The 20,459-nt window shown below is 41.7% G+C and overlaps 2 protein-coding genes across 4 annotated transcripts in view; one reads left to right on the plus strand and one right to left on the minus strand.

Moving 5' to 3' along the window:
* ITK (IL2 inducible T cell kinase) overlaps positions 1–20,459 on the minus strand; it is a 22,921-nt gene continuing 2,462 nt past the window's right edge. Inside the window, exons 2-17 of the mRNA XM_072348200.1 lie at positions 13,876–13,980; positions 12,258–12,339; positions 10,946–11,074; positions 10,302–10,342; positions 9,372–9,523; positions 8,768–8,833; positions 8,529–8,583; positions 6,434–6,513; positions 5,655–5,791; positions 4,883–4,957; positions 4,259–4,430; positions 3,451–3,667; positions 2,704–2,768; positions 2,505–2,623; positions 601–758; positions 1–72 (exon numbers count right to left, since the gene is read on the minus strand). Of these exons, the coding sequence (XP_072204301.1) occupies positions 1–72; positions 601–758; positions 2,505–2,623; positions 2,704–2,768; positions 3,451–3,667; positions 4,259–4,430; positions 4,883–4,957; positions 5,655–5,791; positions 6,434–6,513; positions 8,529–8,583; positions 8,768–8,833; positions 9,372–9,523; positions 10,302–10,342; positions 10,946–11,074; positions 12,258–12,339; positions 13,876–13,980 (1,725 nt within the window). The remainder of the gene's footprint in view (positions 73–600; positions 759–2,504; positions 2,624–2,703; positions 2,769–3,450; positions 3,668–4,258; positions 4,431–4,882; positions 4,958–5,654; positions 5,792–6,433; positions 6,514–8,528; positions 8,584–8,767; positions 8,834–9,371; positions 9,524–10,301; positions 10,343–10,945; positions 11,075–12,257; positions 12,340–13,875; positions 13,981–20,459) is intronic.
* Positions 18,913–20,459, plus strand: part of C13H5orf58 (chromosome 13 C5orf58 homolog) — a 12,612-nt gene continuing 11,065 nt past the window's right edge. For all 3 annotated transcript variants that reach the window (XM_072348201.1, XM_072348203.1, XM_072348202.1), the window contains exon 1: positions 18,913–19,077. The gene's annotated coding sequence lies outside the window, so the exon portion shown is untranslated. The remainder of the gene's footprint in view (positions 19,078–20,459) is intronic.

Raw genomic sequence — 20,459 nt, forward strand, 5'->3', positions numbered from 1 at the left:
TTACAGATCAAACTCAGAGATTTCACTCAGCTGATAAAGCAGAAGAGAAAAGGACGGACGGTCTTCTTTCCTCTGAGTGAAGGAGAGAGAGAGAGAATATTAATGTCAGTGTGGGAGGTATGGTGAGGTTAGAAAGGAAAACCTTGTGGAGAAAGGTGAGTTTTAACAGAAACAAAATCCATTCTTATAGAGAGAATGCCAATGGAAGAATGACGTTCCTTCTGCACCGTGTTTCTTCTCTAGTAATGTGAATTTTCCCCAGAGTACTTTGTAAGGGGCAGGCTGTCATTTTTTGCCATCCACATTAAAACTGAGCACCACTGATTTGTAGCTACCTTAGGAAGCAAAATGCTGAACTAACTTGAGTTCTGTGCACTGTATAGACTTCTCGGTGATGTCAATGCATTCTATAGAGACAGCAGCTTAAATAAAAGGCAAAGACCTGAATGTTTAACTCATCTTACTAACACAGTGATAGCTACAGAGTGCCTCATCTCCAGCACTGTATCTTGTATTAGCATGTGAGGTGCAAACTCTCCTAAATGCCGAAGGGGAGACAGCTCTTGTTGGGAAGCAGTGCTTTCCCAGTGAAATACTAACCATGCTCCAGCAGTGGCTCATCACCTCATAAATAGCCTTGGAGGCCAACTTGGGCTTGTAGAGCCGAAACCCTGCATTGATTTCTTCTACCACTTCTCCATTGGTGCGATTCTCATAGGGCATTTTGCCTTCACTGAAGACCTCCCACATCAGCACTCCTAAAGCAAACAAATGGGAACAATTACAAAGACACAAATCACGTTCTCAGCAGGCCCACAGCTTCTTTCCCACTCATCTTTGAAGCGCAGTGTTGGTGTCTGTTACTTGGAAAAGCATTCTTGCTCAGATTTGAAGCACACATCAGAAAAATCAGGGCCTAACACAGCTGTACAGTGCAATCATGGTGGAATTTCAAAGGATTGCAGCATGTATTTTTGCTTTTCCTAAACATTCATATAATTTCCTATGATTACTGATCAGAGCAGTACAGAAACTTGTGCTTATCCAGTGTAGTAAATGATAGGCAAAGACAAAACGACGGTGGACATTGGTCAGAGTTGGCCATCAGATCAGAAAAGGACTGCAGATAAAGTGAATGCAAGTTCTGGTGTTACTACTAGGCTTGCTTTCTTTGGTCATCTGATGTTAAACTGTTCACAATGTAAAGAAAGAAGAGACAGACAGACTAATCTGACACAGAATTATGTAACACTGCAGTCAGCTTTACTAAAGAATACTTGCTTTCTGGCTTCTAATTCTTCAAACAGGGATGTGCAATGAGATTTCATCCCATCACCGCTGATATTGGCTCTGCTGAACACCAAGCAGTTGTACTGCCCTAATGTGCAGATTCCCAGCACTGGGAATTTCTTCCACCCATTTTGTTCTCATGGTCACAGCAGGACTTCAGGCCTGGCAGAAGGGATGAATGCACTGCAGAGTAGAGGAGCAGAAAGCTTCTCACAGCCATGAGACCATGAGATGACAGAAGAATCTTCTTATGCAAACCCCACTGGAGGGGCAGATAATGAGTCTGACAGATGTACTGCATTGGTGCCTGCAGATCTTATGGAGGGCTGACTGATGCTGCTTATAACCCATCCCGGGGATGAATCACTTCACCCAGCATCAACCACACACAGCTCCTAGGAAGGGCAGAGGGAAGCACAGAACTCACAAGCACAGACTAGCCAAGGGTATAACCCTGCATTATTTACTGCGAGGCACGGAGCTGAGTGGCACCCCATTGACTGTGTGCTGTGCTCTACACACTGTACCGATTCACTCTGCACTGCCACTATTTGCATGTTAGCTGGAGGTAGGCCAGGCATATCAGTGTGCCAGTGGCAATGGCTGTGGGGAAAAAAAACATACAGCAGCTTTCTTATCTATGAGGATCCAGAAAGGATACCAAAGAACAGATGCAAATCATAGAACAATGCATTGGGGAGTGAGAAATTAGGTGAGAAAAGGTCAGCACTGAAATAATATTTTTCAGATCAACAAAAAGCCAACAGAGTCAGCAAAAACAAACCCACAGGCAGAGGTTTTGAATGAAGCTTCAGTGCTTTGGAGTGGTGGTCAGAGAGATGAAATGCCTAAATGTCCCTATTTCCTTTTTCTTAGGAACCTTCTGACTCTCCTACATTTTCTTGGTTACTCATTCAGTAGCATCATAAAATAGCATTGTATGGGTACAGTACATTATTATATTGGCAATATCTGGAGTGCTTCAGTGCGTGTAGGTAGTTTACTGTTCCTTTCTTCCTTTCACCTGGATGATTTAGGCTTGATTTTCCAAGCTATTATTCAAGCAAAACACCATTGGAACCCCGAAGATGTAGTGTTTAGAACATTTTACTTTAGCACTAAGCCTCCACATCCTTCTGAGCTGATATTTAGCTGATATTTCTTCTTTTTTTTTGTTCCTTTTTTTTTCTTTCATTCTGATAAGAGTTTCTTACCAAATGACCACACGTCTGATTTGGTGCTGTAGTTACTGTAGGAGAAAACCTCTGGGGCAGACCATTTAACTGGAAACTTGGTCCCTGTAGAGCTGGTATACTGATCATCAAGAACAATCCTGGAAAAGGAGAAGAAGGGAGCATGCTGAGCAACCCCGGTACCTCACTACAGCCCCATGTGCAGCCACTGTGGTATTACCTTGACATCCCGAAGTCAGACACTTTGACCACGTGAGATTCCCCCACCAGGCAGTTCCTAGCAGCCTACAAAAACAGAAAAGGCAGAAGGTCAGTCCCGAAAGACCATCACTGCCACTTCGTTGCTCTTATCCTGTTTTACACAGTGCTTCAAAATAGGAGAATCAGAATGGTATCCTACTATACACAGAAGGTGAGAACTTCAACCTAATGCTTTCTGCACATTTTACAGCCAGTGTGCTTCTTTTGCCAGCAAAGCCATTCAGCCATCAGTCTGATGCATGCCTTTGCTACCCAGAAAGGGCAGAGAAAGACTGAAATATCCACAGCTGCCCACAGTCCTGCAGCAAAATGGCAGAAGTAAATGAGGCAGCTTACTGACCACTGCAATTAAAACTAGTTTATCATCAATGCATGTTGTTTACGCCTATGTAAGAATAGCTTTTTTTGGTATCTTTGCTGTTTTAGAGATGAAAGGCGATGAGATTCTGTGAGCTGTGGGAAGTAAAAGAGTCCACTGAGACAAAGAGATGAAATTTATGTTCTTGTTTCTTCTCAACAACAAAGAGAAACAGATTTATCAGCGTTCCAGAGGATGCTTTTTCTTTCTAAAGCTTTGGTGCTGCTTCTGCAAAAAGAAGAGATATTGTTCCTGTGCCAGTGGATGGGCAGGAGGAGTGTGAAAGCTGAAATTAATGAAGAGAGAAAGCCAAGTCAGAGTGGAGATGTCTGTATGGAGGCAACGTACCAGGTCTCTGTGGATGACAGAATTTTGTTCCAGATAAGCCATTCCTTCACACACATCCAGGCACATTCCCAGGAGGGTTTCTTTGGAAAAACTGCCCCGCTGGCTCCTGAGGTAGTCAGACAAGCAGCCGTGCTCCATGAACTCAAACACCAGGCAAATGGGAGTGTTCTCAAAGCACACTCCGTAAAGCTGGACTAGTTTGGGGTGAGACAGCTTCCTGTGGGACAGGGAGAGGAGGTGGAAAAAGAGGCTGAAGTCTGCTCAGTCCTTTCTGTCCTTACAGACATTGTGCTTAGAGAAAATGTTTTGTCACCCTGCTGTGTTCTTCTCTCTGCAAAGAGCAACTATGAACACAGAGAAGAGAAAATATGTGGACCAGCTCTAACTTCAAGCTGCTTAGCATTAAGTATATCTCATTTCAATGGTAGTGATCACCAGAAGACATTTCTGCATTCTTAATCATCAGATCAAATAACAAAAAAAAATTGTTTCTTTGAAGAGAGAGAGATGTAAAAAGTAGAAATAAAGGCAATAACATCAGATGCAAATATTGTCAGCTGTGCTAATAGAAACAAACAAAAAAGCAGGCAAGCTTTTTAAATACAAATTCCCTCAAATTTTGAGATATCGTAATCTAATTATTTCTAATAAAAACGATGTCTCTCTATACTATCTCTCTATACTATTTAGCTGGAAAGTAGATAATGCAAAATTAAATCCCCCATTCATATTCCTGAAGATTATCATAACTCTGTGGCTCACTTTACTGAATACAGGGTCTGATTTTTGTGGTGAACCTACTGCTTACATCAAGACCTTAGCCTCCTCGATGAAATCCTCTTCAGACATCGCTCCTTCTCGAATGGTCTTTATGGCAACTTTTGTCTTCTCCAGCCAGTAGCCAAGGTAAACCACCCCAAACTGACCACTGCCTATTTCCTGCACACGGGTGAGCTCAGAGGGATTAATGACCAATTTTCCTGTTGATTGCAAAAGAAAGAGTAAGGATCTAGCAGCAAAATGTCAAAGAAAAAGCTTTTGTGGGTTAAATATTAAGACAGGACTCTGAGTGAGAGTTTCTGACTCTGACTTAAATCATCTGTGTGACTTTTGGTGGCTCATTTCACTAGTCCAGGCTGCAGTTCATGTACCAGAATAACAGCATTCCCATTTTTTCCTCTATTTCTTTTGTCTATCCAGTTCTTCAGGGAAGATTGTTTCTAGTGTATGTGTATACTACTATGCACATCATGTTTCTCAGTTCTCTTGATGCTTCCAAGAATGTTTGGAATGGTGCAGTGTAAAGATCTGAAGAAAACAATTATACTGATGGTCACATGAGAATTCTTCATTCTCTGTGGGGATGTTCAGCTTCACCCAGATAACCAAGGAGGTGTGTAATTCCCATATGGTGAAAAGAATAACTCCATACCATAGCTCAGCCCTGCAGTGATTGGGGCCTTTTTCTTCCAAGAAGACACTGCATACCGCAAACGAGTAACAAGACCTGAATAACAGAAGGAAAGATGGGTTCCAGTTATTGTCACAGTTATGGGAAGTGTGGCTGTTCTTCTCCCCAGAAGGGAGTCAGCAGGTTTTACTGTACTGAGTTCTCAGCTCCACTTGAGGGCAGCTGAATCTCTGCTCAGTGTAATTTCCTGCCTGCTCAAAGGAAGCCAGTTCTGATCACTTTCAGCTTATTTTTCACTCTTGCTCTGTCAGCAAGTATGAGTCCGTATTAACTGATGAAATTCCAAAGTATACATTTATATTTTTGAAGCCAATGGTTTCCCTTGGTACTCTGAGCTGTAGCCTTTGATGACTCCCATGTTTGGCTGTGGATCTTGGCCATGCCCCTAAACTTGTGCCAAATCAAGGCCCAGGGATATGCCACCTCAAAGTCAAGAAGGCACTGCAGTTTATCTCAAGCAAGCAGCTTGTCCAGCAGTTGCTGACACACTCCTTGAGAATGAAAGGACTCTCTATTGTTTGTCTGTATGACGTTTGCATTAGTCATATTCAGAAGGATCACCAGAATGAAGAAGTTGGAAGCTTAGCCAAGATGGCTGTTTTACAGATGTTCCAGTGCCAGGGTAATATTTCAATGTAAGAGTGGAGTGATTGAGAGCCTTCCTCCCTTGAGGACAGTCACCTGGCTAATGGTGAAACAACAACTTCCCTAGCTGGCATTAGCATTCATTTACCTCCTGCATTGTGCTGGTGGTAGTTGATGAGGTCGGGGATGCAGTCGAAGACGTGTTTCTCTGCCAAATAATATCTCTTGGGAAAGTCAGTTGTCTCATTGATGTGGTAATGTTTTATAACAGGATTGTTATCCGTGCTGAAAAAGATGAAGTTTTCTTTGAGAAAAATTAGGTTACAGCAACAAAGATAGGAATTTGGGGTATAGATGGAAGAGGGCAAAGAAACAGGACAACCTTCCTTATAATAAATGGGTGAAGAGCGAGGAGTGAGCTGCTATCGGTAGTGAAAACTGTACTTCTATGTTCTCCCTCTCACTGATAAATAGTCTCAACTCTAGAAAGGCTGAGGTTTCTCAATAAGAACAGGTTGAGTTCTATATTCCTCTGCCTCGTTCTGAAACAAAACTTATAGCCCCATGACAGAAACCCTTTTACTGGTCTTGTATTATCCGCTTCAGATGAATCCAGCACATAGCCTGTGTTGATCCTACAGGCACTTCAGTTGGGAAGGAAATTTCAACAAAATTACAAGCCTGGTGATGTCTTAGGGACTATTTATAGGCACTTATTTTGATGCAGAGTGAAGTGAAGCCTTTAATATGCTTTGCTTCGCAAATGGCAGCTAACTCTTCTGCCTTTTTTGGAAGCATTTTTCTCTATCGTTTTAATGAGCCTTCTGCTATATCTTCATGATGCCAAATCAACTACAGAGATTACTCTCTCATAGGAGCCATTTCATTGATGTAATTGATGTGAAAAGCTGCTGAGCTCAGCTGTACCTCAATGCTTTGGTGAAAACAGAGACAGTGTACATGCCAGGCTGCCTCGAATCTCTCACCATGAAGGCACCTTCTCTACCCTGTAATAAGATCAGAGGAGAGAAAACTGGTTAGAGACATCACAGAAAAAGAAGCAGGCCAGAGGCAAAGCTCTGCTCGTTTCAGCCCTGTCTACAGCTCGGACACGAGGTTTTGCTAAAGATGGCAGACAAAAAGGAGCTCTCAGCCACTCCATGCTCTGCCCTGCTGTATGCTCAGGAACTGCAGGTACACCCAGCAGGTCTCTTTTGTCTGCCATGTATTTTTAGCTTGATTTCCTGAGGAAATGGGACTTATGCAATCATGTTGAGTGCGTGTGGGTGTAGGCACACATGAATGCAGGTCTCTGTTCCTCCAAGCTTCTCCTCAAGAAATGTTGACTGCTTTCAACCTTATCTGAGAGAACACTGGTGATCTTAGTTTCAGACAAGTTCAACAAAAATGGGCACCACAGAGAGCAGCTACAGAATGAAGGTGTTACTTATTCAACACCGAAGAATCCATATGAGAGCATGTTAGAGATAATTCACTAGTGCACCAGAAATAGGAAAAACTTGGACAAGATCCTTTGTGCTCACAAGTACACCAGCCAACCAATATCTAAATATAACTGCTTAGGAAAGCAGGCTATCTCTTCTCAGGCACTCACAGAACTATTTTCCTTTCCAATTTTTCACTGTAATTGTTTTCTACTCATCTGAATGCTAAAACATTCCATAGGCCTGCAGGGCCAAACCCTGACGAATCAGATAGCAGAGGAGAAGATTTATCACGACAATTAGGAGTCAATGTGCTGTGCTGACTATACACTGATAGTAAAAAACGTAATTTTTTTTATGTTTGCAGAGAAAGATGTTTTTATATTTGGCACTTCAAATGCTTGATTATTTTTGCTTTGCTTTACCTGATGGAATCCCTCCACATACATGTACTCTCTCTCCTTTTCTATATATAAAAACAAAAAATAGGCTTCCTTCATTTCAACACTGCTAATGTTGACAGCTGACATGCAGCAACCTGTGACTGTCTTTTCTCTGACAAAGCTGGAAGGAGCTTTATCAGCTTTACCAGACAAATCCCACCCGCAGCACATGGCACAAGGCTAAGCCACCAAGCACAGCCTGCCTCAGCCTCTTGCTGGCACAGGTAGAAGAGAGCTGGGGGTAGCATCCTGCTGAGCTCCTTTCAGTACCATTCTTTCCTTCGCTCTCATGTGGGAACAAGACTGGCCAGAGACCATTCAAGTGCTTGGCTGCATGCTTGGTGGGAGCTGTGAGGTATGGGAGGTTTTGAACCAGAAGTGTCTGCAGCCAAACAGGGGTAACAGCCACAGAAAAGCTGCGATGGAAGGATCAGGAGGAAAAATAAGTTCACTCAATCCTGCATGGTTACATCCTGTGGGAGTTCGTAGGAGATAAGAGATTATTTTAAACCGCACAAAAATAAGCTCCTATTTTCATTAAGTCCTGTCATTCAGCATTTTATTTGGGTCTCCTGTTAGTGTAAGAGCTGACACTGTAAAAATTAACATTGTGTTTGTGTGGAAAATGTGAACAAGAAGTGTACTCTCTTTATTTGCATGACAATCTTCACTGGAAAACCCAGTCTCTGCTGAAAGATGAGAGATGTGTGTATGCACATACACAGAGCTAAGCATGACCCCAACCCATACATTTGGCTTTCACCCAAAATACCACAGCACAAGATTAGTTCAGTTTTCAGAGAACTACCGGCATTCTCTGGCCTCCAGCAGAGCTGTGATGAGCTCCAATCTGAGTTTTCAGCCAACACTGCTCTGAAAAGGCATTTTCCATCATCTCATTGCCCTGGGTGAGGGCGGCACAGCTTGCTGCCCGCCTCCAGCTGCTATGATGTTGGGGACTGCTGGTGCTTGGATCCCCACCAGCCTCATGCCATGCATGGCTCAGGGATGGAAGCACAGCAGGGACCTGGCTCTCAGTTCACCCTTGCACAAAGCAGCACTCATGGGCTGCTCCTCTGTTCTCATTAATTAATGATTATCGCCCATCTGACCTGTACGTAAACACTGGCTTACCTCATCCCTGAGGAGCATTTCTGCTTTGCTTCTGCTGATGTTCTTATTGTACCATCTGAAAACAGCAAAAGACTGCATGTCAGCATTTCTGGGTTACTGAAGTTCCTGCTGAAAAGCCTCTGCGCTGAGAGTCTCCAGCAAAAGTGACAACACAGTGTGGGGTGGGGACCTTTGAGGTTTGCAGCTTCTGTAACAAATCCAGCATGTAGAGTTATAACAAAAACACAGGCACAACTTACTCATATATTTGCAGGTTCTCGGGTGACTTTTCAGCCAGGTAGCTACTTGGCACATAGCCTTCATGCCTGTGAAAATGTGACACAGCACGTGTGAGCTAGAGACAGGATTTCTCTGCATCCATAGGAGTCAGCCCTGAAAGATTTGTTGGCCAGAAACCTTGTTCTTTGCATGATAGAAATGCTGGGTTTTACGTGTTTTGTAGGGTTCATGGGTGATGGAAACAACTGAAATCCTCCCCAGCCCAGATAAACAAGGAGAACTGAGGAGAAATAATGCATGGCTTCCATCATTGTTCATATTGAGGATCCTATAGTTTAATTTTTGTGTTAGTTTTCCCCACGAAGCGCATTCCAGTTTCCACAAATTTATCCCCAAAAGTTTGACAGCAAGTATCAGTTTGAGCTAAGGATTGCTCTTCAAAAATTCAACTTTGGGGTCCTTTTTCTTTTGCAGCATCCAAGTGAAGGAGCCTTCTGTTTCTCTTTCTTGTACGTATCAGAAGATACTGCACAAAAGTTGTACTAGAGAGCAGAATAAATGCTAGTAGATGAGCAAATTGGACTTAGAAAGGATTTGTTCATTTGATGTTGAAAAAGCACTTACCCATTCTTATCTTGAATCAGCCACCAATGTTCCTCAGAGCTGTCAATCACATGATATTCCTCATTGTATTGTAATGTCAGCTCCTGCGGATTCTGGGCTTCATAGTCATATATGGCCATGACTAAGGTTTCCTTTGAGTTTAGCAATGATTTCTATACCAATTAGGAAAAAGGCTCATCATATTCATGTTTATACATATCAATGGCATTCTCTCTGAAATGATATTCCCCTGACAACACTGGTGTGCTCTGTACAGCCTGCTGGGCTCAATACCTCAAGGCAAGGAGTGCACCACAGGAGCTTGTGAAGGTACACTGGTAATGTGGCATTTTTAGCAATATCAAGCAATGGTTTTCATACATAATTCCACATGCACAGAACACAGTTGTCTAGTTCTTCTTTTAGGCATAGGGCAGAATTAACCTTTATTCACAGATGTTTCCTAAACTCCCATTAAAAGATGCCAGTGATAAAATCTCCTTGCTCTTCTTAGATGGACGTAACAACCTCACAGCTCCTCACTTCTTATTGTGACTTTTTCCACCCACAAGTGAGTTTGGAAAGCTGCTTATTCTGCTCCTCTTCACAGCAGCTTTTGCAAACATGAAAGCTTTTCTCATATCCACCCCTTTTCCCAGTTTCCCTTTCTAAAGAATGAAAAAAAACAAAACACCACCTTTGAAGCTTCCCTCACCATTGGAAAGTTATTTGTAACACCAAGCCATCTTTGAAGGACTGAACCCAGTGCAGTGGATTGCTGCTGATTTACAACATATGGGGGGAGGGAAGGAAGAGAAGATAAAAGCCCAGGGAATATTATCACAGTTGACACTCACTGCTCCATGATGAACATTACTGAACATATTTCCACTTCTGCTAGTTAAACATACAGGACACTAAGGACAGCGTTGCATGCCTTGTTGCACTCACCCAGTTATCTTCGGGAGTGGGAGGAAGAGGCTTCTTTGAGGCTGAAATGAAATCAAGAATGCTAATTTGAATCAGATATAGACAAACCCTACAGAAAGAGAACAACAAGCCTTGGTTGTTTAGAGTAAGATGCGCCAACAGCTGCACCTGCACGGTGACTCTCAGCAACGTAACACGGGTTTAAAACTGATGTGCAGATTGTATAAGGAATTGCAGAAATACAAGGGGGGAAAAAGTCTTCAGTGTAAAATGATTGACTTCCCTATCTGCCAGCACTTACATTGCTGTTTATACTACAGAGGAAATACGGGAAGGACAAAATAGGACACATGGGAAGGAATGCAAATATCTTAATAAGTTGCTGCTATGGCTTGTTGAAGGACCACAGCTGATCAAGTTCTTAGGCTTCAGTCTTACTCCTTAGATGGAACAAAGCATTCCACAGAGGAAAATAATTCAAAACAAAGAGTGACGTGAGTAGTGAAAAATAAACCAAAACAAGGAATGTCCATAGAAGCAGCATGTCTCCTGATCAAAATGAGACGAGGTATACTTTCATGTTTCATTCAAGATAGATTTAATCTTTTACTTTTTCTAGGAATAAATACTTTCAGGGTCAAGATTCTCTTAACGAAATCTCATACCAGTTTTGGTGGGGTCATACTCTAAACAGCCAACTGCCATCTTCTCTGTCTGAGCACAGCATCTCCACTTGCCATCTATCCAGAAATCTGGATGGTACTTTGAGACCAAACTGTTGTTGCTTCTGGTTTCTGGAAAGTGTTAGAGAAAAAAGGAGGAAAAAGTGGATTTGTTTGTACTGACATAATCTCTGAAAGACACATAGAACTGAACAGAAATGATCTACGCTAAAGGATCTTATTATTACATTGGGTTTTTTTTTTGAACCATTATTCTTTGTGAATATTATCAGCCTCCTCTATTTCTCTCTTCAAACTGTTAAACACCAAAACCACAGAAAGAAGGTTTCAAAAACAGAAAGAAAACCAGGTACACCAGGTACTGATGATTCTCATAGCAAACTGCATCTCTGCAGTATGTATAAACGTAGGACACAGGCTCTGCTGCTTTGGCTCAGTGATCAGAAGGAGATGGACCAGTTGGGATTCACCAGCTCTAAATATTTTTGCACATGTAGATGCCAGCTGTGAATCTCTGTATGAGCAATCGAAGGTCCTTCTGTTTGAAACTATTTGCCATAATAATTCTCTTGAAAAGAATACAAAAATAAATAAAAATTAAAGAATGATCCTGGCCTGTTTCTACTCGATCAAATCAAATAAAATTGTTGTTGATCACTCAGATTGTCTCAACATGCTGAACGAGAGGAGGCGATAAAGCAGAAACTTGTAACAGGTGCACCCTCGAAGGGGAATAACTGACTGTAAGACTGAGCTTAATAATAACTCAAACAGGCTCAATGTTTTCAAAATGAACTAAACAGCAGCTCATGCTACAAAGCAGGAGAAAGCTATGAGGGAATCAGGGGTGCAATTTTCATGTAACTAAACAACCTTTTCCTCCTGCATGCAGCGGTTAGTTATTGTACCTTCACTTCAGAATCATTGTAATGAACCACAGAACAATTCAAGAAGCGAACAGGAAATGAAAGCTACCCACAGAAATGTTTCTTAATAATCATGATTCTCTAAGAAGGTTGTCATCTAAACAAAGTAGCTATTAATCAGTGCTGAGAAATCTTCTACCCAGAAAATATTAAGCGTTATATGTCCAAGTTTTCCAAAGCTTTTGAAAACACACCCACAACATTTGCAAATGTATTTGACTCCATAGCTGCATTCTCAATGACCACTTTGCATGGTTAGATGTAAGAAAACAACTTCTCTTGTATGTTTTCTTGGCATTTTAGCTGTGGAGAAAAACGACTTGGGATAAGTAATTTCAACAATTAAGTAGGCTTAGGGGTTCTGTTACCTTCCTTCAGTGTAAAGACCCATCTCTGCCGGCTCTCACGATTGGGTGCGAACACGTAGAGGATGTAGTTATCATGAACAATCTGAAGAGGGGAATAAAGATGGGAGCCAGCCATTAGAAACAGTGCTGGGTGTACTGAGCATGGTGGAACATTGGAAAGAAACAGGCAGCAACTCCCGTGTCAACTACGTAAATCCATGCAAAACGATGCTGTGAACAAGTTACATAGAGCCTGTTCAGAGCTATCCCATAACCTCAGTGCCTTTTACTTATCTAAAACTGAGTAAAAAAACTGATAAAGGAAGAATTCTAGATGAATATAAATATTTTTTTCTTTAATCAATTTTTTGTTGAAATGCCAGTTAAACCAATGGAAACATTACAACTTCAGTCTGCACAGAAGCCAGCCCACTGCATGCTGGCTATAGCCTGTTCTTCTGAAGCACCTATGGGGAAATTACTTAAGTTTCTCAGCACTTTCTCTTAAATCACCTTCACTTAAAATATAGGAGCCAAATTTATCTTTTCTGGTCAATATGAATCCCAAGAAATGCCCTGGGGATTTGCTGTACTACTATCACTCTAGAGTTTTTGATAGCTTTCACTAGGGTTATGGTGGGGAAATAAGAAACTAGAGCAGATGAGCAGTGAGCAGCCAGGATGCTGGTTTCATAAACTTGCCCTTAGTGATGAACAAATGACGGAAGAGAAATACAGAACATTCGTGAAGTTTCAGACTCGGGAGTGAAATCATCACAAGAACAAAAATGACTCAGAAACTTAATCAGATGACTATGTTTGGGCCTAAAATGTGATGTAACACATAATCTATGTTTCTTTTCCAATATTTATCCAAGAACTTAAACCCAAATGAGACCTGATCTCTTTGATGCACAATCACTTTGAAAAAGCTTCAACCAATTTCTTTAAACAGAGTTTTCTGTTTAAAGACAGGATCTGCTTTTTCAAAGCTTAAAGCAGTGTAGATGAGGCAATGTTAATAACCGTTCAAATGACAGGAAGTATTTGCTATCTCTGGGCCTGATGCCCCTGCAGGCACACACAGACAGCTATGTGACTCAGTTGCTTTGTAGGCTACAGAGAGATAAATTATAACCTCTGTTTAAAATAAATAAATAAATAAATAATAATAATAAAATAATAATAATAATAAAAATAATTCCACTCTTTTTTCTTCCCCCACCAAGCTTTCCCCAGCCAGGCAGATCCCACTTAGCCCTGGCTAAGAGCTGTCCTGTTGGGCTGCTCATTGACAGCTGTTTGCAGCATACGACAGCATCTTCTGTTGCTCCTAAAGGCCCAGAGACGAGGCTGTAACACTCAGATTGTTTCAAGTCATCTGTGAACAGATTGTCCTGTATTCATGGAAATTCATACACCATAATTATCACGAAAAATAGTGTTTCCAACGTGATAAAATTCTGATTACTCAGTCTTTGAGTCCCTAGTTCATTTCAAACTTCCCTCTGCTTTGTCTTTGTTTGATAATATTCATCTCAGTTCTGGGTTCATTAAGGATTTCAGTGTGCAGGAGAATTTTAGTGAAAGACAGAAAGAAGTACTATTGCTTATCAGTATATCCAACAGACAGACTTACCTGGAAGGGATATTTATATTGACAGGGGATGATGATGTCGCTTTTCACAATCTCCACACATTTAATCCTGGAAAGTTCCACAGAACCCTTCAAAGTCCTTTTCTTCTAAAAGACAGATAGAAGCACTTGGTTAAAGTTAGTGATCGTGGATTATCTACACAGTGAGACAAGACTGAGATGTCCACTGGAGATTTCTAAAGTACAAGGAATTATTCTCATATATGTCGCCTCTATGTATGTGGCACTTACACACCTGCACACAGATATATTTCAGCTCAGCACATGGATTCTTAGAGAACCAGTCAAAACTTTGGATTGAAATTCAGGTTTATATTTTTTGCAACCCAAAGAACATTGCAAAACTATTTTTGCAAGGGCTTCGTACTTTGCCCTAATATACCTGGAAAGAGAGGAAAGTTACTACAGCGTAGTCTCACATAGCTCTTGCAGGACTTTGTTGTTATATATGTCTCTTATGTGTGCTGGCAGTTCAGCCAGCACCTCTGGGTGTGCTGCCAAGTCCATCTCTTGTATTTGTCATTTGCCTATATAGCTCTGTGTGGAGGAATGGGATTTTCTTAATCAATGAACCCCAGGCTGCAAGACAGCTCTAAATTTAAGAATCAATCGGCTAGCAAGAGTAGTGCCAAATCTTAGCAAGCCTCCCTGCACCTCATTTTGTTTTTCATTCTTGTCTGTTCAGTTCTTTCTTCCAAATTTGGCTTCCTCTGTCTCTTCTCTACAGCCTCCTCTATCATTTGTTCTACCCCTGGAAATGCCATTCTGCCATGAGACACGAAGCCATTTATTTCCTACAGAAACCTTCAATTTTGTTAACGCTGAGCTCTCTTTCAGCTGATTACTGTGAAGACCCAGTGCTTAACCACACATGAGGCTTTTGGAGCTGATGCTGCCTGTCCCAGTCCCAGTCTCTACTCCTTCACCGCAGAGTGGATTTTGAAAGACAGAGCCCAGCCTTCTTGAGGAGCTTTATGCAGTTGTCCTGCAACTCTCTTCACCTCCTTGAGCTCCTTCTAATTGCGTAATTTCAGCAAAAAGCCCCCATCACCTCAAGTTAAAGCACAGCATCAGGCTGTGAGCAACAGTTGCTGTATTGCTTAGCAGGTCCTCCACAGATGGGACTTTGCTGACAGAAAGCAATTATAGTCCTGAAGCAGCACAAACTATAGGAATTACCATTCACAAACCAGGCGTTACCCAGCAGCAAGCCAAGGAATAACCATCCCCCTATTTTTGTGATGCCTGACTGCTTTAATCTAACAAAAGCAACTGAGACATTTGGAAGGGAGGGAAGAGAAAAGGCCTCTTAAAAACAGTCTCCAAAACCTCAGAGATTTGTTTCTAAGAAGGCTAGACTAAACATGCTGAGCGATCTCCGTTTGTAGTTTTCAGTCTGCCCAGAGTATAATTAAATAGATGGCTTAGTTGGTTGGTCAGAAAAAACATCAGTTGTCTTGCTGTGTAATGTGTGTGGAAAGATAACCAAGGCACACTGCTGTCCCATGAGGAAAAGCACAGTGTGTGCAGATCAGTACGTCTTGCTTTATTGCTTTCAAGCCATTATTTGCAATATGGGAAGGGGAAGCTAACAGCACAGAATGGAGATGAGTGTATCACAAACTCAGTGTGTTATGGTGTTCAACTCTGGTATTTCACCTCCTCTTGCCTCACAGCTCCAGCAGTTTTAGAAATGACTGCAATGGTTTCTATTTGTCTTAGATACTGGTAGTACTAACTTTGGAAGAAATAGGTGGGAATTTCCCTACTAGAACTATTCTGTAGTAATTTCTACCTGCACAGCCCTAACCCTGCAGCACAAAGGAGGACTCTCACTGTGCTCACTTAGGGGAAGAGCCACCTTGTGTTTACCACGTCCTCAGCCTACACAGCCCCCAGAACTGCAATTCAACCAGCCATGACAGTTTGGCTGGGTGGCCCACTAATCCCTTCCCATCAGCTCATGTCCTGCTGGTTCCAGCCAGCCCTTCATCAGACAAGCGTAGGAAGAAGCAGGGCCACAGGCTGGGCCACTGGAGGGCAATGAGCCAGCAATGAACCCAGTGCTGTTCCATGGGTGTGCTTCCTGACTGTGGTTCTGTACTCGTTGCATCACAAATGTCTCAGATTTTGTGAGATATGGGGCCGTACAGTCTGAAGAATGCTGCTTTCTGGTTAACGCTTTGCTGTTGCTATTTGTGGTCCTGATTCATTACATGTGCGGAACCAAAGAATCACAAATCTTGGTGGGTGCTAAAAGTTTTTGCTAAATCCCACCTTATTTATCAAAAGGCATTGGCAGCAAGAGCTGTCAACAGCACAAGACCAGAAAGACTGGATGGAGTCAAATGGTAGGGAGAGATGGGGTGGGCAAAGCTTCACCTCCAGGAGCTCAGGAGAGAGGGGGCAGAACCTTGAGCAGGCAGAAAGGCAGTATGCTACGTTTCACAAAGCTGACAGAGTTCACAAGTCGTGTAAGAATATGTTTCTTTGTGTAAGGAAAAGAAGCAAGGAATTAGGGTTCATTTGACCCCAAACTCCTGATCAGTGCTCACTTCCCACAGCTCTAGTGTTTGCTGTCCCCTTTCCCCATCTCACTCTACTTCATCCCCATTGCCTGCAATATCCCTTCCTCAGCTATGCCTGCTGGTCCCCCTGCCTGTCCAGGAACCTCTGAAAGGAGCAGGTTTCCCTGCAGCACCTCTGGGCCCCTATGTACATGAGACCTTCCCCTACCACAAGCTCAGCCCACGGACCTGAGCTCACCCACTGCTCCCCACTGAAGGCCCAGCTGCAGCTGGACACTTTCCCTCAGTAGGTGGAAAGGGGAAGGAAGCTCATAGCTGCAGAAGAGAGAGGTAGGAAATTCCAGTCCTCTGCAAGCAAAACCGCAGAAACATTTCCATCAGAAAAAGCATTTAATGGCCTTTTTTGCAGTGCCAGCTTTGCGAGGCTCTGGGCTGACTTATATTCCCTTCTTTCATTTGTCAGCTTGAATAGAACGAACCATTGTTAATTAACCATCTTGGTGATGTCCACTTGTGCCATATCACTAGCTCCCCAGTCTCTCTGCTCAGTGAGTAGCCTGGACAGAGGCAGGACTAAGAGTAATCTCTTACTTTGTGAGAACGTGGTGGTGAAACAAAACAATATTTATTATTATTAATTTTTTAGAATGGCACATGCCGTCCCCCAAACACAGGCAAGATAAAAAACCTCAGAAGATGGATAGGTCAAAATGAGTCGAAAGAACATGGCTGTTTGCTGGGAGCGGAGGCAATGCAGCTGCGCTGGGTCAGGACCTGAATGAAGGTAGAACTTCGTGTGTACCTTTTCTGTACGGGTTTTTCATGGCAATCAATTTACCTTCCAAAAGGTGGAAATACAATGCTCAGATTGCATCTGTGTTGCTCTCCTTTGGCCGCCAATGACTTGCACTTTTTTTTTGTTGTTTTTAAATTTCAAAATGATTGAAAAGCCTTATTTAAAGTTGAAGAGTCTTTCTCTCACACGACTGATTCACCTCAAAAAGGCAAAATAATGTCTGAGTTTGCATGGTCAGATCCTTCCAGATATGCTCTCTTAGCTTCCAGTAAGACATTCGAGGCCTTCATAGCTCTACCCAGAGCAGCTGATACTGACCACTCTTGGAGACTTCTTGGTTCATGGGTCTCTTGTGATAGAAGATCACACATTTACATTCTCATGTTCTTAAAGTAAGCTCTAGGAATAATACAGGAACATATATATGCCTTGCTTGCTCTGTTTTCTCTGCTCTTAACTGCAAGAAAATATTCACCATAGCCACACATTATATAGAAGATACGAGCACATGGTTTTTAGGGCAAGATGCACCATTACAATTCAACCACTGGTAGGAAATAAGTGGGTCAGTGTACAGATCACTTCACTGAACCTGGCCCTCTATTTGCAGGCAGATTTACATCAAAGTGAAGCAGAACCATAGAGAAAGATTTCTCTCCTAGGGATGGAGAACTCAGTTTGTTGAAGACCGGTGAACATCTCCTTCTCTAAGTAGTGACAAATTACTGCTTTCCAGCTCTAATTCTCTTCAGGCCTTGTTGAGTTTTTACAGTGTAATTTCTTGATTTGCTGAGATGCTCAGATTTTGTTTATGCCTATGCTGTTGCAGAGTATCGAGCTTATTCAGTAACTAATAGTTCTCTCATAGGCACATGTTGGCAGTGGAGAAGAACATAGAAAATAGTAACTGGGAACTTATGAGATACCATGAAAATAGATGGATTCATAAATGTATTCCTCTTGTATTTTTCCACTGACCAAAAGATTTGTGCTTGAACTTGAACTTCCTTGAAACCTGTGCTGATACAATTAATTTCTGTCCTTTATCTTATCATATCTCTTATCTATACACTGGGGCGTGTGTTCTTTTTATCACTAACAACTAGGATATAAAGAACTGTTGATTGCTGGATTGATAGAAATCTTGCCTGAACACTGGCACCGTTCAATGTTTTGAGTTCTCATCCTTAAAAGGATCACCACTGGACTGAAGTTTTATGGGAAGTTAAACCATTTTAAAATGAATTTTGAAAACTTATTCGGGCAATTTGGATGATAAAAGAAAGTTGTAAAGGAATTCACAATGCCTGCCAATAGAAAGTACTTCAAAGGAAAAGCAGAAGGAGGTGGCAATTGGTAGTACTGGGATTTTCTGTAGATCTCTGACTGTTGTGTTGTGCTGTAATAATTCAAGATACTCTGTTATACTTAACATTTCAGTTCCTGAATGTATCTGCTTAACACATGTATCTATCACAATTATTCTGTCCTGCTACTTCAATAAGTAAATAAACACATTTTGTTTCACAGCTGTTTTTAGATCTAAAGAATAGGAAGGTCTTCTAATGTAGGGTTTAACATGGGTACAGACTGCATCAAATCATGTTAATGACGAAATTAACTGCATCTGCTGCCTAAGATGCCTCCATGTATTTAAGCAGAGTGAATAAGAGGGCTGTGTTTGCTTTGCTTGTTTGTATTCCCTGATTGCTATTATATGTAGCTTTAGCAGCTGTTGTTAGGAATTTCTTTCTGTTTTGCTGCTCTTCCAGGAACCTGCAAAGATCAACTTGTTTGCAGCCTCACCTAGAGTGCAGGACTTGGGCACAGACCTTGCTGAGGAAGCTGGCTCTTAAATCAGTAAGTAAATATTTCATCTGCTAGTGAGATGATATGGTGCTGCTCAATGATTGTGCTGTTAGTACACATTGTTTGTATGCTATATGCTATCAGCTCACTCATCACTCATTGTCACTCACAAGAACTAATTTCAGCATCAAATCTTTTTTACAGAGCTAGTAGAACTCTTTACAGCCAAAGTCTGCTTCACTCAGACAATCTCAGTTTGTTTTCATGTTACTTGGATAAATTCTCAGTTTCCCTTGGATTAACAGTTGCAGATAAATTACTCTTCCCATTCTTTTTAAGTCCTATAGGATAAATGTGGTATTGGTATTTCCAATAAAATCATTTTAAACAGAAATCTTAAAACCTCTTATGACAGGCAGAAAAGTCAGTAGAGCTCAGAAGGGCTGGCCTGTAGGCATTATGCACAGCTAGGAGCTTGGTGTTTTGCTGTCCCATGGTCTGGGCTTCCTAAGGTGCCTGTCTTCTGGAATTATATGAGCCTAAATCTAGAAGAAACACAGAGGGGAAATTAAAACTACAGTTTTTCTACAAGTGCTCTTTTTCATGGGCTATGTGGATTTAAGGTTCAAATACAATGGTTGGATGGAAAAGCATGCTTAGACGTTAGATCATTTTTCTTTGGGTCCCCATTTGGAAGGTCCGAGTGTTTTCGCTAAACTTAATTCCAGTACCAGCCAAAGCCACTTGCAGCAGTCGTATTGCTGTCCTGTCTGAGATGATTACCAAGGCATGTGTCCTTACTATTGTTGCAAACAGATCGACAACAAAATCAATATTACTGTCAAGGAAATGGAGAAGGGGAAAAAAAAAAAAGATTATTGGTTTTCAAACCAGCTTTTTGGTATAACAGAAATAGGCCCTTTATGTTATAGAAAACCATATGGATTAATTGCTAAATATTGCATGGATTTTGTCAAAGCTAATCTTGATTAGCGAAGAAGGGAAGAGTGGATGGCAGTGAATGAAGGGTTCAGTAGTGGAAGGAAGCTAAATTATATCTACTAAAAGTCATCAGTTTTTCATTAAAAATGTGTAATTCTTAAAGGATAAAATTTGGTCAGGAAGGGCGAAAGAGTGTACAGCAATAGGAAGGCATTGCAACAACAAAAAGGGAACAAGGGAAAACTGTGGCACAGGGGCAGATTCTGTTTAGTTGGCACGCTCCACATGAGCAAGCCAACCCAAGAGAAGCAGCTCCAATCCATACACTGTATTGCTGGGATCCTGAGAGCATTGCATATATGTTATAATTTACTCTGGTGAGAATCAAACCCACTGAAATGGTTAAAATCATAACTCCTATGTGCTCATTCACTTGCATGCTCAGTAGATGTAAAAGCAGTCCCCAGAAATGAATAATTTTTGCCCATGTA

This window comes from Excalfactoria chinensis, chromosome 13 (genome assembly GCF_039878825.1).
Source record: "Excalfactoria chinensis isolate bCotChi1 chromosome 13, bCotChi1.hap2, whole genome shotgun sequence".
NCBI classification, from domain to species: Eukaryota; Metazoa; Chordata; class Aves; order Galliformes; family Phasianidae; genus Excalfactoria; species Excalfactoria chinensis.